Source organism: Hyla sarda, chromosome 12 (assembly GCF_029499605.1).
Source record: "Hyla sarda isolate aHylSar1 chromosome 12, aHylSar1.hap1, whole genome shotgun sequence".
Classification (NCBI taxonomy): domain Eukaryota; kingdom Metazoa; phylum Chordata; class Amphibia; order Anura; family Hylidae; genus Hyla; species Hyla sarda.
Window position 1 is genome coordinate 42,336,192 of NC_079200.1, and position 16,064 is coordinate 42,352,255.

Sequence of the window (16,064 nt, forward strand, 5' to 3'; positions counted from 1 at the left end):
TGCAGGATCTAGGCAAAGGTATGGAACAATCAGAAAGTGACCACTGTTAAGAGTTGTACAAATAGTGTCACTCTTGTCCGTGTGAAAAGGGTTCAGTGCAATACCAGACAAAGCCTTCAGACTGGAGTGGCGCTATTTCTAGAAATTGTTTCCTACGGCTTCTATAATGGTGAATTCCCTTCAGTGGATGTGCACTATAGTGGTCTATTCCATTTCCCACCAATGTGTTATTAGTTTGGTCCAGGGCTCTGGTTACCAGTAAGGAGCTACATATCTTTAGTAGTTACACAAGTCAAGATAGGCAGGGTCATACCTGCAGATAGTAGAGGCAGTGAATCCATATAATGGCATCAATTATGGAGTGCCTTAATGAAAGCCTACCTCTTGTAAGTAAAGGACAAATAATATATTTGAAGACTTGGCCCAGGAAACTTGCTCTACTATCCAACCCGAGCTATTTCACAGTGATAAAATTCTATTTCAGCATCTTAACATCAGGTCAGTTCACATTCCAGGGAGAGAGAGTTTTAGCACATCCATTATATTCAGTACCTGTCACCCAAGGCTAGCCACAACATAATATCCAGTGCAGACTCCTTCTAGACTATCTCAGACTGCATCTTATGTTGAGCTACTATTCAGCACAGGCAGCAATTTCACGTGCCTAACCAGATAAGAAAAATTTACAATTTGATGGCGACATCATAGACGTTCATGTTTCCCAAGGCGGACCTTGGTTCAAGCAAAAACAGGACCATAAAATACTTAAAGGTTGGACAGAAATGGGTTTCATGACTGTCTACTTAGTATGCGACAGTGGTTTCCAATCTATTGTTTCCCGTAGGCTACAAAACAACTCACAACATGCTCGGACAGCCTGCTGGGAAACCATTCATTGGACATCACTGAAGTTCTAAAGCCACGAAAACCCTCATGTAAACAATGAACCAATCATGTCATCTCCTTACACCAGTCTCTATCATGGTCTTGGCATGAATTCCAGTCATTTCCTTCATATTACCGAAACTACAACAACAGCTAAAGGAAAGTTTCTTCTAAGTTTTCAAAAAAGAAACAAAAAAAAAACCAAAAAAAAAAACAACACAGATCCGCTTACCAGGGTTGTAGTCATCTGTGACACATAGTAGATGTAAGCACGGATGTCTACGGGCTGTTTACCACGTGGTATGCAGGTAAACAAAAATTGGTGTATCCAGCTCCCAAAAAAGGTGAATTAAAATATAACTTAATATGGCATTTAAAAATGGATAAAACGCAACATGTAACTTAAAAAGCAAGCGCCAAGGCGCTTGCTTTTTAAGTGACATGTTGCGTTTTATCCATTTTTAAATGCCATATTAAAAGTTATATTTTAATTCACCTTTTTTGGGAGCTGGATACACCAATTTTTGTTTGCCTTTTCTAAAAAGTACCTAGTGGTGCCAACCCAGGTATTCCATTCCTAGACCGGTCAGACACCCCCTTTTTCCTACAGCATATAGAAGCATCTACAGGACTTGGTGTAGGGTTTCTAAGGATCGTCCTGCATGCTTTGGGGAGGGGGAGAAAAGTGTTAAGCTGTTTTACTCTTGTGTGAGTCCCAACCATTTACAGTTCCATCTGTGACCTAAATAGTTCTGGAGTTCATGCTAATCCTGCCCTGCACTGCATGGCATGGCATTATGGACTTAAAACAACTGGTCTGGAGTTTTCATGCCAATGACTGGTGAATAATCAGGTTCATTAAGGTGGTCTATGGAGACTTAGCAATTCAGAAATTAACCTGAAGCAAAACCGGAGGATTACGAGGACAGGAACAAAGTGATATCTGTGATAAGACTCGTTGTACCTCTAAACTACCAGCAGTGCTAATCCATTTTCCTTATCAGAAACCTGCAGAACATTGCAATGAAAAGACCTATTCCTGCTTGAGACCTGTCAAGCAATGCCACCATAAGGGGCATAAGAGAACCCCCCCAAAAAAAATTTAAACCTTGCGCTTTCATACGGCAATGCCCTTTTCTGTCTTTTCAATGAAATACAAAACTAAGCTACAGAGCCTCTTAACTAAACCCTAACACAGTCAATTGTCCATCTCTGCCAGTCCATGTAGTTCACCGATCCAACCCAATCAGCAGCCGGTTCTTCTCTTCTTGCCCACCTTCAGCTTTAAGGTCAGCAAAGATCTGAGTGAAATATTGGGGGTCAGCATTGATGCGCAGCATCTTTGGGCTCATTAGTCCAATGACAGAAAGGCAACGGTCCCAAAAGGCCTCCTTTGAGCTCTCCACGAGGAAGGGCTTGAGTGGGTAGGAGATCTCATTGCCCATGTAGGAATATGACAGATAGACGCAAGTTAACAAAGAAGCCTGAAGTTCTTGCTCGCTGTTCAGCTCAGAAGATATGATGTCTCGACAGAGCATGTAAAGAAAGACCACATTGGCTGGGGTGATGAAGCCCTGATCCTGCCACCCTTGGAGAAGAAGAGATCTGTCAACACTTCTTAGCCACAGTACAGGCTCTGTAGGGGAAAGATGCTTGAGTTTGTAACACCTTCGACATAGGAACTCCCCTAGACATCGTAGCAGCTCGCTAGTGGATGCCTGCACCACCACTCGCTTTGGAGAGGAGTGCACTTGCTGCTGTTGGACAGTCTTGTTACCAGAGGACACAGAGTCTTTAGTAGTGGAATCTTTAGAGTCTTGTGTGAAACTTGAAATATTTGAAGGAGACAAAGACTTCTTCAGATTCTCACTGTTGAGATGAGTAACATTATTCTGGTAACTACCATTGGCTTGACCTTTCTTCGGCTGTCTCTTCTTAGATGAGACAGCTACAAGTCTCTTCCAGGGCAAGACAGAGATGAAGGAATGTCTTTTCAGAGATTTTCCATTCTTGCTGTTCTGGACGGCAGTGTAATGGGCCACACTTGAGGAGCTCCCTTCAAAGAGTCCTGCCTTGCGGTAGCTTGGGGACACTGAGAGGACTGTCCCCATGGTGGCTCACAATTAGGTGTGATGCTCTTGTGAAAGAAGATGCGATGTGATATTTGGAAAATTATGAAGTCATTTCATCTCTGTGTTACATTAAGATGCCTGGAAAAGAAAACAAAACCAAATTTAAAGATTTGACCAAACAAAATCTCCAAAAAGATCCTTGCAATGGAATATATAAAATCTCTCTCTGAAGGGTTGGAGGAAAGATCACATCTACCTACAGAACATTGGTCTCCAATCTGTAGCTGTCCAGCTGTTGTAGTTTTGCAACAACTGGTCAGCCATAACTTGTAGAACACTGTTATAGAACATTCTTGTATTTTAGGGTCAATGACAGCTTCTGGGGACACTTAAAAATATGTTCGGCTTCCAAATATTAGACCTGCATGGTGCCTATTTCCCAATGGCTTAAAGGCACGCCCCTCCATGAATCCCATAGAGATACATGGAGGGGCGTGCCGGCTGCCGCGTCATGCGGGAACAGAGCGCCCCCTTTCCTGTACATTGCCGCAGCCTTGTACAGGAGATCACGGGGGGCCCCAGCGCTCGGACCCCGCGCAATCTAGAACTTATCCCCTATGCTTCGGTTAGGAGATAAGTTCAGAGCACTACAGATCTCCTTTAAATACATAGGGTAAAGTTTATACTAGGTATTTGTATAATCTAGAGAATACAGTAGCACTAATCTGGCACCTGATTGTTTAAACACCCTTTGACAAATACCCTTTTCTTTACACACCCTTTAATGTTGACATGACCTACCACAATAGTCAAGTTTAGTATTATACTGTGTGTACACAAATTTGAGAGTACATTTCTTGTTGCTTATAAAGTATATTCTGCATCAATTTACAGAAATTGACCAATTGACCTATTGGTGTGTTGGCTACTGAGGAAAGGACCTATGGGGGTGCGGAAACATGTGAAGCCCATGTACCAGCACACCTATAGACTACTTGACCTATTAACTACATCACTTTTTTGTTTCCTTATACCCAGGAAATGGAAATTGCATCATATAATCCAGAGACATCAGATGTTCACCGCTCCGGATTGTAGAGTGCACTCTCTGCCAGCACAAGTATACCAAACCCTTGGTTAAAAGTGTACACCTAAGCCCAAATATTATATTTTTTATATATATATATATATATATATATATATATATATATATATATATATATATATATATATATTTTATATATATATATATATATATATATATATTATACAGGACAAGTTGGAGTCATATTGGATTCATTGTTTCCTCCTTTTTATTTTAATTTTTTTTTTTTACAGATTTTATAGCTAGGTATGAATCTTTATTCTACATAAGTGTTAATATTGCATTTGATTTGTTTTTTGTCACAGTCCTGAAAGATACTCATCAGCACCACTCCACTTACTGTACACTTTCAGATGCCAGGTTCAGGGTTTTTACCCGCAGGTCTGGGCACTCCGCAGATCACTCGGTGCTCGTGTCCATAGGACAACGTGCATGTAATATCGTTCAGAAGAAGGAATGACAACACGGCACCCAAAGTTCTGCTTCAACTTGCTGCTTTATTGGCCGATAGCAGGGCATACAAGCGAGGATGCACTACACCAATAACCCAATTGCCTTGTTGGTGTAGTGCATCCACGCTTGTACACCCTGCTAATGGCAAAGAAACCAGCAAGTTGAAGTAGAACTTTGGGTGCCGTGTCGTCATTCCTTCTTCTGATATGTTTTGATTCTCAATATCTGTCATTTTATCACAATCTTATACAGTGGTCCCTCAAGTTGCAATATTAATTGGTTCCGGGACGACCATTGTATGTTGAGATCATTACTCTATGGAAACCTGGTAATTGGTTCTGAAGCCCCAAAATGTCATCCAAAATAGGAAAAAGTGAGGATTAAAAGATAAATAAGTAGATAAAACTAATATAGATAAAGCAAATCCTTACATATAAAAGTAAGAAAGATCTGCTGGGAGCTGTAAATCACTGTCTATGTCAGTGTTTCCCAACCAGCATGTGTCCAGCTATTGCAAAACTACAACTCCCAGCATGCTGGGAGTTGTAGTTTTGCAACAGCTGGAGATACCCCGGTTGGGAAACAATGGTTTATGTAGAGGACAGGAGCTTCTTCAGGGTCCTGTACAGTACACACAGTGTCCCAAATGGAGCCACCCTTACTTTGTGTCCAAAAGGAGCAGCTAACCCTGGTACAGGTAAGGAGTTGTACCGAAAATGTAGTTCCTCCCTGTACTGTAGGGGGCGCTACCAGACATCAGTCAGTGCATGCACTTCAGTAATACAGGTGATTTACCAGTAAAATGCCCATTCTGATTGGTCAGTTCCTCCAGTTGTGACAGGTATCACAGATCTGGACAGTCTGTACATTGTATGTTGAGTCTGGTTTCAAGTTACAATGGTCCAGAAAAGACCATTGTATGTTGAAACTATTGTATGTTGAGGCCATTGTAAGTTGAGGGATCATTGTATATTATATACACCACATATCCTAGATGTTGAGCGCCAACACTATCATTCACGCTTCCCTTAGATGTTGGATTTTAACCCTGGACCCCAACTCTGCAATGTAATAGTGCTAACCCCTGAACCGCCGGTTCTGTATACTATATGCGAAAAGACTGATATATATATATATATATATATATATCTGTTGTGCATTATTAATACCTATGTCGAGAGTTGTCCGCATTCCTATGTGTTTGTGCATCAATGACTCTTAATTTGCTCCTGTTTCAGAAGTGAAAACAACAATGAGTCAGCTGCAAATTGCCGTCGTCTGCATTGTCCCATCTACAGGTTTGGGATCCAACTGCATCTGGTCTGGGCGCAGCTGACGGCTTTATATTTATAGCTACCAGAAGTTGGATGGAAAACGTATATTCACTGCTGCATAAATAATAATAATAATCAGTTATCAGCAGCCAGTGACAACCACGCTCCGAACAATACAAAACTACATGACCACATTGCTCTTTATATAGACAGCGAGACGACTGACTAACCATTAAGATTACCATTTGCATAAAGTCTCCCGTACTAATGATATTGCAGCCAATGGTGGCCAAGTAATAGCTCCTGGGCTAAATACTACGCAATGTGTTAGACTGCTCGACCAACATACAGCTTAAAGCACAGTCAAGGAATTAAAAACCCAAAACAATGGCAGCAATGGTGGTCATCCTCCAGGCAAAGCGAAATGGTTCGACCACCATCTGCAAAATAACATTTCAATATAGAGGTACAAAGTGGCTTCTCAAGGCGAGTATGTGTCCTTGACATTCAATGTATGTGATCATATTGATCAAGTCTGATCTTGAACCATCACTTATCCTTGAGAAGCGTCCAGAAAGGATTAAAACCACCGATACTACGAAGCTATGAATAAGGATTGAACACCGGAAACGTGTCAGATCCCACATGGTTTTGTTCCTGTCAGAATATGCTTTTATTATTATGATTTTAAGTCCAATAAAGAGGAAGAGTTATTTTTCTTTATTGTATACATGGTGCTATTTTTGGACTTTGACACCAACCGCTTAAAGAATTCTGTTACTAGAATTAGGGAGAAAAAATAAAAAGAATTAAAAAAAAAAAAAAAATCGAAACCAAGAGCCATTGGTACGGCAAAAACATAGAATGCTTTGGCAGATAAGAACCATTTGGCCCATCTAGTCTGCCCAGGATTAGCAAAACATGAAGTATTTCTTGCCACCCCAATCCGCAGGTTGTGTGTGTTATTGCACTTAGCTCCATTTAAGCGAAAGAGACTGAGCTTCATTTCCATGTACAACCTGTGGGCTTGTGTGGCAGCGATTTTCTAACCGGGTGACATGTGGCATTAGCACTTGGACTTTATTATGATACCTCAGTGTTGTTGACCAGCGTTCATAACTAGAACAAAGGACAGGCTAGTGCATTTTTGAGTTGTTTTGGTAAGCAGTCCCCTGTGTTTTTCTCCATTCCCTCGTAATTTCAACCAATATTAGCTTTCGAAACCAGTTTAACCTCTCGGTGTGGACAGGGGAGTGTACAAATATTGCCCTCCCTCCCCCAACCTTGTTTCACTGACAGCCATCAACCTTCACTAACAAAGGGGACCTTTTCTCCAGTGACAGGTGTTCAGTTTTGTGTTTTAAATGCCACTTTACCCCCACAGTCCTGTATTCGGATCACTCCCATCATCACTGGACTGAGGATCCTTGGTCCCACCAGAGAAGATAGCTCCGAGGGCCCACCTTCTATATATTCAGAACATGTACAATTTGTACACATCGGACATATAATCTATAAGATCTCATAGGTCACTTGTGAATAAATCCATAGTAGATCCTAGTGCTAAGCAGTTGACTCTGAAGTCGCCTTCAAATGGGGGGGTTGGTCTTCTGCTGGACATTTGGGGCCTTTATTGTCAGAGCCTAAGCCTGCTATTCGAGTATTGGCTTGTCTGGTGGGCTTGTCCAAGCTAGCTCAGAATAGTTCCTAGGGGGGCTCACAATTGAATCCAAACACGCTAGGGGCAAGTTTATAGAAAGCCATATTTTTCTAACTATCTTGGGAAGATCTACTCCATACAGATATTTTTTGCTCAAAATCAGGCACATGGGCACATTGTAGACCATTGCTCTCTGATCCCTGGTCCTTCAGCTGTGGCAAAACTGCAACTCCCATCGTGCCCAGAGGCTTTCAGGACAAGATAAGAGTTGCAGTTTTTCCACTTCTGGAGAGCACTGTTGTAGACACACCAGTTGTGCCAGACTAGATCCACAAATTGTGCTGCCTGCATCCGGAGCTGGAATCCACTATTATCTAAGAAGCATTTAATAACCATGGATTTTTTTCCGGAAAATAGAAGGTTTAACCCCTTAAGGACACATGACGTACTGGAACGTCATGTGTCCGCTCCCGATCTATAACGTGGGGCCACGGCGTGGCCCCGCGCCATAGCGGTTCGGGCCCGGCCTCTAACAATGGCCGGGACCGGTGCCTAATAGCGCGCGGCATTGATCGCTGGTGCCGCGTGCTATTAACCCTTTAGATGCGGCGTTCAAAGTTGAACGCCGCGTCTAAAGTGAAAGTGAAAGCATGCCAGTTAGCTCAGGGAGCTGTTCGGGATAGCCGCGGTGAAATTGCGGCATCCCGAACAGCTTACAGGACAGCCGGAGGGTCCCTACCTGTCTCCTCACTGTCCGATCGCCGAATGACTGCTCAGTGCCTGAGATCCAGGCAGAATCATCGATCACTGGTTTCCTATGAGAAACCAGTGATCAATGTAATAGATCAGTGTGTGCACTGGGAGCTATAACACTGCAAAAAAAAAAAGTTAAAAAAAGTGAATAAAGATCATTTAACCCCTTCCATATTAAAAGTTTGAATCCCCCCCCTTTTCCCATAAAAAAAAGAAACACAGTGTAAATAAAAATAAACATATGTGGTATCGCCGCGTGCGGAAATGTCCGAATTATAAAAATATATCATTAATTAAACCACACGGTCAATGGCGTACGCGCAAAAAAATTCCAAAGTTCAAAATAGTACATTTTTGGTCACTTTTTATATCATGAAAAAAATGTTCAATAAGTCCTATCAATGCAAAACTGGTACCGTTAAAAACTTCAGATCTCGGTGCAAAAAATGAGCCCTCATACCGCCCCATACACGGAAAAATAAAAAGTAAAAAGTTATAGGGGTCAGAAAATGACAATTTTAAACGTATTAATTTTCCTGCATGAAGTTATGATTTTTTCCAGAAGTCCGACAAAATCAAATATATATATATATATATATATATATATATATATATATATATATATATATATATATATATATATATATATATATATAGAGAGAGAGAGAGAGAGAGGGTATCATTTTAATCGTATGGACCTACAGAATAAAGATAAGGTGTCATTTTTACCGAAAAATGTACTGCGTAGAAATGGAAGCCTCCAAAACTTACAAAACGGCGTTTTTTTCAATTTTGTCTCACAATGATTTTTTTTTCCGTTTCACCGCAGATTTTTGGGCAAAATGACTGACGTCATTACAAAGTAGAATTGGTGGCGCAAAAAATAAGCAATCATATGGATTTTTAGGTTCAAAATTGAAAGAGTTATGATTTTTTAAAGGCAAAGAGCAAAAAACGAAAATGCAAAAACGGAAAAACCCCGGTCCTTAAGGGTTTAAGACCAAGTTTCCACTTTGTTTTTTTCTGGCAGTTTTTGCATATCTGCCACTGCAGTTTTTGAGCCAAAGCCAGAAGTGTATTCAAAAGGAATAGGACATATAAAGGAAGGACTTGTACTTCTCCTCCCTTATGGATCCACTTCTGACTTTGGCTCAAAAACCTCAGTGACAGTATTCCAAAAACTGCCAGAAAAAGAACCAAGTGGAAAATTAGCCTCAGGGATTGTCGAAGATTAGAAAAACATGGTTGCTTCCCCCCCCCCCGAAACAGCGCCACCCCTGCCCACAGGTTGTATTGGGTACTGCAGCTTTGCCTCATTTTTTTTCAGTTCCGGTAAACTGCAGTTTCAGATACAACCCAAGGACAAGCGTGATGCTGTTTCTGGAAGAACACAGCCATGTTTTACTAAATACAGACTCTAAGGGTACATTCGCACAGTGTAAAAGGGAAGCTTATAAAACACGTGTGTGTCAATGTATATTTTTTATAGTTTATTTCTGCTTTTCTTTTTTAAGTACTTTTTTTATTCTCCCAAGAAAAAGCACAATACAATATACGCACACAATGTTTTTAGGTGACTTTTTTTAAACCATGTGCATAACAATACACACTATGGGGAGATTTATCAAAACTGGTGCAGAGGCAAAGTTGCCCTGTTGCCCATAGCAACCAGCTTTCTTCTTACTTTCTTAACAAGGCTTCTGCAAAATGAAAGAAGCAATCTGATTGGTTGCTATAGGCAACTGGGCAAGTTTCCCTCTGCACAGGTTTTGATAAATCTCCCCTACTGTGTGCATATTCGGAGGGGGGGGGGGGTATTTGACTGGCATATTTTGGCACATAATATGCAACCCTAAACACAGATCAGTTCTTCATAAGCTTATGTGAATTGTTGGTGACGTTCATCAGGCAGACATCAGTCCACTGCAGTACTTCCTAACCATGAGTTGTATCTTTGCAACAGCTGGAGGCCCCCTGGTTGGACTGAACCACTGCTGTGGGTCACAGACAGGCCTCATTCACTCTTGTGCATTTGTTGCTCTATGTGGTCAAACCGTTTTGATATAGACATGAGAACATACAAAGGGCATCATGGGAGCTCAGTATTGCTAGAACAGTTATAACAAGCAACAATGAGGGTTTAGGAGACGCCAATGAGAAACGAAGACGATGCCAGGGTGATGTTGTCAAATGGATGTTGTCGTACAGCCAGGGGCACCAGCTGCCATGACAGCTCTGGACTGGGGGCACATTGTAGAATATTATGGTGGGGAGACGATGATTCGCAGCAAAAAAAAAAAAATAAATAAATAAAAAAAAAAAAAACAGTGGTTGAAGGCGTAAGCCAAATATATCATGCGAAAATAATGGCATCTGTGATAGGAGACAAGATCAATGCCCGGCTCGCTAATCCATAGAAACTAAGCCAAGCCAATTGTCATGCAATCACATGACACGTGAAAAGCACAAGAGGGCAATAATAAAGGAAGCCATACATGGTGCACGAGAAAATAATCAAAGCGTCCATAGAGGAAAAGCAATTGGTTCCAAGCACAATCTGGAATCCCACATAGACCGTGTCTTCTCCAACATCTGCTTTCCAAATGATCCGAACATTGACTATGACATATATGACCGTATCAAACCCGTCATAGCATCGTCTATAGAAGCTTTAGGTAATAGTGCCTCTACCCTAATCCTATAGGATACAGTGGTCACTCAACATACGATGGTAATTCGTTCCAAACGACCCATCGTTTGTCGAATCCATCGTATGTTGAGGGATTCATGCAATGTAAATTGGTATTGGTTTAATACTGTATATATATCTATCGGTGAGGTATACAGCTCTTACCTTCACTGGCGGCCATTGTTCAGCAGACGTATAGCCACAGCTGGTTCGGCATCAACGATAACAGAGTAACCTCATTATTATGAGATCTCCATTGTTCCTCCCTCCTACTTGCAGCGGTTCTATGGCATGTTACAGTTAATTATATGAAGGGAAGGGGGGGATGGGGGGCCCTGTAAAAGCCCCTCCGGGGGAAACACAAGAGCCTGAACATACACAACGTCAATGAATTAGCAGCAAATCCCACAACCACCCTAAACACCTACCTCTGATGCCCCTGGGTCTATCCAAGGTGCTGCAGGTACCAGGTGTGTGTGTGTGGGGCGGGGGGGGTGGTCCACAAGATCTTATTCTCTAGGCATGGGATCTTGAAGCATAGTTGGTGGCGATCCGCTCCAGGCTTTCATCCATACAGGTTCTGGTGGGATGGAATCTGGGATTGCAGCAGATGACGGTGATGAGGATGATGTCAGGTTTTCATCCAGCAAATGTTCTTCTTCTCGTTGACCCTTTAAAAGCTAAAATTTGCAGTCCCGTAGCTTTGTGAGTCCTCAGGGTCTATCCGGTTGTCCCAGATTTCCTGACACAAGCAGTTGTGAGCAGCCTGTTCCGCCTTGATTCCTGGATCTTTCATGTGTGAACGGTTCCTTGGATATTTGCACGGTGCATGTCCTGCTGCAGAGGCCCAGTGCCCATGTTACTACTGCATGGTGTATGGCTAATAGTAATAATGTATACAGGCTGAGCTCTCCTCAGCAGGACTGTATGCAGCAAGCATCTGTGAGTGACTGACAGATTCAGCACAGGCTTCTTCTGCTCCTCCCAGGAAACAGCTGCGCTTCCCAGCACTGCCCATTGCAAGCCTCAATCTCTCATTCATCCCTCTGGTGATCACAGGAAAGCAGAACCTCATTTTTAAGCCCAGGCTAAGCAACAAATGAAATTGCGCAATTTTATTCGCTACACAATAATGTTAGACAATAAACCTGCTTTAATAGTATTTTGCATTCCTTTAACCAGTGTGCCTCCAGCTGTTGCAAAACTACAACTCCCAGCATGCCCGGACAGCCTTCGGCTGTCCGGGCATGCTGGGAGTTGTAGTTTTGCAACAGCTGAGTGCACTCCCTTCCATAGAGGTTAGATAAAACTCGCATGTACCAATAATATCCACCGCCTCATTAATTTTTAAGACTCTCAAAAAAATAAAGTTAAAAAAAATTGGGATTTATTTATTTGTTTTGGGATTTAGAGTATTCTACCCTTCTTAGAGTATGTTCACACTACGTATTTCCCGCAGAATTACGCGAACGGAATTACGAGTGTAAATAAAAATAAACATATATGGTATCGCCGCGTGCGAAAAATATATGGTATCGCCGAATTATAAAAATATATCATTAATTAAACCGCACGGTCAATGGCGTATGCGCAAAAAAATTCCAAAGTCCAAAATAGTACATTTTTGGTCACTTTTTATATCATGAAAAAATGAATCAATAAGTCCTATCAATGCAAAAATGGTACCGTTAAAAACTTCAGATCACGGCACAAAAAATAAGCCCTCATAACGCCCCATACGCGGAAAAAAAAAAAGTTATAGGGGTCAGAAAATGACAATTTTAAACGTGTTAATGTTAGACAATAACCTGCTTTAATAGTATATTGCATTATTTATAATTTTTAGAATTCGAGCTGAGAACATAAACATCAGTGTGAATGGGTTTCCGCGAGACCCGTTCACACTGCGGAATTTCAGCGGCGGACAATTCCGCCGCTGAAATTGTTCCGCGCAAAGAAAGATCATGTTCATTGTTTGCACGGAAGTCGGCGAACACTGCATAGCCATCCATGGTGACGGCGCAGTGCCGCACGGTCCTACTGCCGAAGTATTTCGGTGGCGGCCGCCAGAATGGAATCTCCGCTCGCGGAATTCTGCGAGCGGAGATTGCGTTCACAATCCGTAGCGTGAACATACCCTTAGGATTCTTCTGAGGCTATGCTCACAAGGCGGAATTTCCGTGCAGAATTCCGCCGGAAAATTTTACTTGGAAATTAAAGGAGACCTCCCACAAAAAATTACTTCTCTCCTATTCACAGGATAGGGGATATGTAGCTGATCGTGGGGGTCCATTCATTTCTATGGGAGCGCCGAAAAGAGCCAAGTACAGCTCTTGGGCATTATCGGTGCTCCCATAGGAATGAACCGGTAATGATGCGCTCCTTACTGAGAGCACCAGGGTCCCTTTCCCTGTGATCGTGGGGGGCCCTAGCGGTCGGACCCCCGCAATCAGCTACTTATCCCCTATCCTGTGGATAGGGGATAAGTTATTTTTCAGCGGAGTACTCCTTTAGGGTGGCATATATGCAGCGTCAAATTCTGCACAAAATTTGCAGCAGCGGGAAATACGCTGCGTATTCCTCGCTCACTATACAAACAGGGGCAGCACATACTTTCCGGCGGCAGCACTATGTGTGTAGGGAGTTTTGGAGGCGGGGCCGTGTGCCGGCCTGACTGTGACGTGCGGCTCCGCTTCCAAAACTCACTACACACAGGGCTGCCGCTGGAAAGTCCTGTGTGTATAGTGAGCGAGGAATACGCAGCGCATTTCCCGTTGCTGCCACAAATTTTGCGCAGCGTCAAATACGCTGAGTATACGCCAGGTGGGAACGCACCCTAAGGGTACGTTCACATGAGCGGATTTTCGCAGCGGATTTCGCTGCGGATCCGCTGGTGAAGGCCCGCTCTATGCTGTCTTTACATGTGCCTGCTCATTGCGGCAAATCGCGGGAGCTCTCTGCCTAGCTCATTTGAACTTCCGCCGTATGCACATAGTGATGAGGATTTTTCAGTGAGGAAATTCTGTAGTGTGAACCCACCCTTTTTGAGTCTGAGGGTGGGTTCACACAGCCGAAAATGTGCGGAATGTCTGCCTGGAAAACACGGGGGACATTCTTCTCTATGGTTGCTTCGGCCGGCGGCACTAGGACCCCACGGAAATTCTTTGACTCCATACACGGCAATGCATTTCCGAGCGAAATCCGCAGAAACATTGAACAGGTTCAATGTTTCTGCGGACGGCAGAATATTTCTGAAATATTTCTGTGGAATTCCGCTCAGAAATTCCAACATGTGGACAGCCTGACACAGACAGTGTATGCGTTTGGGAAAACAGACTTGCATAGGCCAAAAGTAGTCACAATGGAGGAGATTTATGAAAACCTCTGTAAAGAAAAAGTGCCCAGTGCAGTTGCCCATAGTAACCAATCAGATTGCTTCTTTCATTTTTCACAGGCCTCTTTAAAAATGAAAGAAGCGATCTGATTGGTTGCTATGGGCAACTGCACCAATCTTCTTCTACACAGGTTTTTATATATCTCCCCCTTGAGACCACTTTTGGCCTGTGCAAGACGATGCTGACATATAGCCCGATGGAGGACACAAAATATAATGGGGGAGATTTATCAAAACCTGTGCAGAGGAAAAGTTGCTAAGTTGCCCATAGCAACCAACCGGATAGCTTCTTTCATTTTGCAGAAGCCTTGTTAAAAATGAAAGAAGCGATCTGATTGGTTGCTATGGGCAACTGGGCAACTTTTCCTAAAATCTCAGTCAGATGGCCACATTGTGGAATAGGCATCATAACATACCGTAGTTGGGTTTCTTCAAACCGCACACCGCGTCCTGTGCTTCAGAGTTGTAATGGGAGCTCCAAGTCATACTCGACACATCAGCAGGCGAACAATCCAGAACAATGGCAGCTCCATCCAAATGGACTTGATACATATGTAAACCCTTAGCTTTGGGTAAAAATATTATATACAGCAGAAACTCATTGAGATGAACCTTCAAGATTCCAGTGAGAATTGGTCTAGATCTGTGGTTTCTTACCATTTTTAGCTGAGTACCCCATTTCCAAAATTTTACCTCCACATATTAGGGACATGTTTGTAATAAATATAGTTACTGTTATTTCAAATTTATATACTTTCCTTTATTCCATATACTCTCCCCAGGCCCCCCACCCGCTCCTCTCCCTATCTCCCCAGCCCCCCCCCCCTCTCTCCCTATCTCCCCAGCCCCCCCCCCCTGCCCCTCTCCCTATCTCCCCAGCCCCCCCCCTGCCCCTCTCCCTATCTCCCCAGCCCCCCCCTGCCCCTCTCCCTATCTCCCCAGCCCCCCCCCCTGCCCCTCTCCCTATCTCCCCAGCCCCCGCCCCTGCCCCTCTCCCTATCTCCCCAGCCCCCGCCCCTGCCCCTCTCCCTATCTCCCCAGCCCCCGCCCCTGCCCCTCTCCCTATCTCCCCAGCCCCCCCCCCCCTGCCCCTCTCCCTTATCTCCCCAGACCCCCCTGCTCCTCTCCCTATCTCCACAGGCCCACCCTGCTCCTTACCCTATCCTTTCCCCAGCACAATGCCCATCTCTTTACACACTCTCTGTTTTCCACACAGTGATAGTGCCCCCTCTGTCCCCCTATATAGTAGTAGGTGGCCCCCATACAGAAGTAAGCCAATTCTGTGCAGCCAAATACTGTAGTTGTAGGCCCCCTCTGTGCCCCTATATAGTAGTAGGTGGGCCCCCATACAGAAGTAAGCCAATTCTGTGCAGCCAAATACTGTAGTTGTAGGCCCCCTCTGTGCCCCCATATAGTTGTATGCCCCCATATAGTTGTATGTCACCATATAGTTGTAGGCCCCTTTGTAACCTCATATAGGTGTAAGCCCGCACATAGTTGTTGGCTTCCTCTGTGCTCCCATATAGTTGTGGGCCCCCGTACCCATACAGTTGTTACTTCTACTCTGCTTTGCAGTGACCAGTGGCTGCAACTGACCCCCCCCCCCCCCCTCAGAGAGCGTACCCCAGGTTAGGAACCGCTGCTCTGGAGTGATGTAGGATATTTTCTCGTCTTTGTAGCACTGGGGCTTTTTATTAGGTCATCAGGGGTCATTCAGGAAGGAAACCCAATTCCTGTAAACAAGAGTAATTTCCCAAATACGGAGGAAAGTTTTGTTTT

The 16,064-nt window shown here is 43.5% G+C and overlaps 1 protein-coding gene across 2 annotated transcripts; it reads right to left on the reverse strand.

Moving 5' to 3' along the window:
* Positions 1–1,346: 1,346 nt before the first annotated feature.
* On the reverse strand, positions 1,347–11,897 carry CDK5R1 (cyclin dependent kinase 5 regulatory subunit 1). 2 transcript variants are annotated; one of them, XM_056548864.1, is made up of 2 exons: positions 11,320–11,897; positions 1,347–3,095 (listed from the first exon to the last, which is right to left on the reverse strand). In XM_056548864.1, exon 2 carries the CDS (start codon positions 2,994–2,996, stop codon positions 2,115–2,117), a length of 882 nt encoding a protein of 293 aa, XP_056404839.1. In that variant the 5' UTR covers positions 2,997–3,095; positions 11,320–11,897; the 3' UTR covers positions 1,347–2,114. The 2 variants fall into 2 exon arrangements, with proteins under 2 accessions (XP_056404839.1, XP_056404840.1); XM_056548865.1 differs by lacking the exon at positions 11,320–11,897 and adding an exon at positions 11,057–11,185.
* Between the last annotated feature and the right edge of the window lie 4,167 nt (positions 11,898–16,064).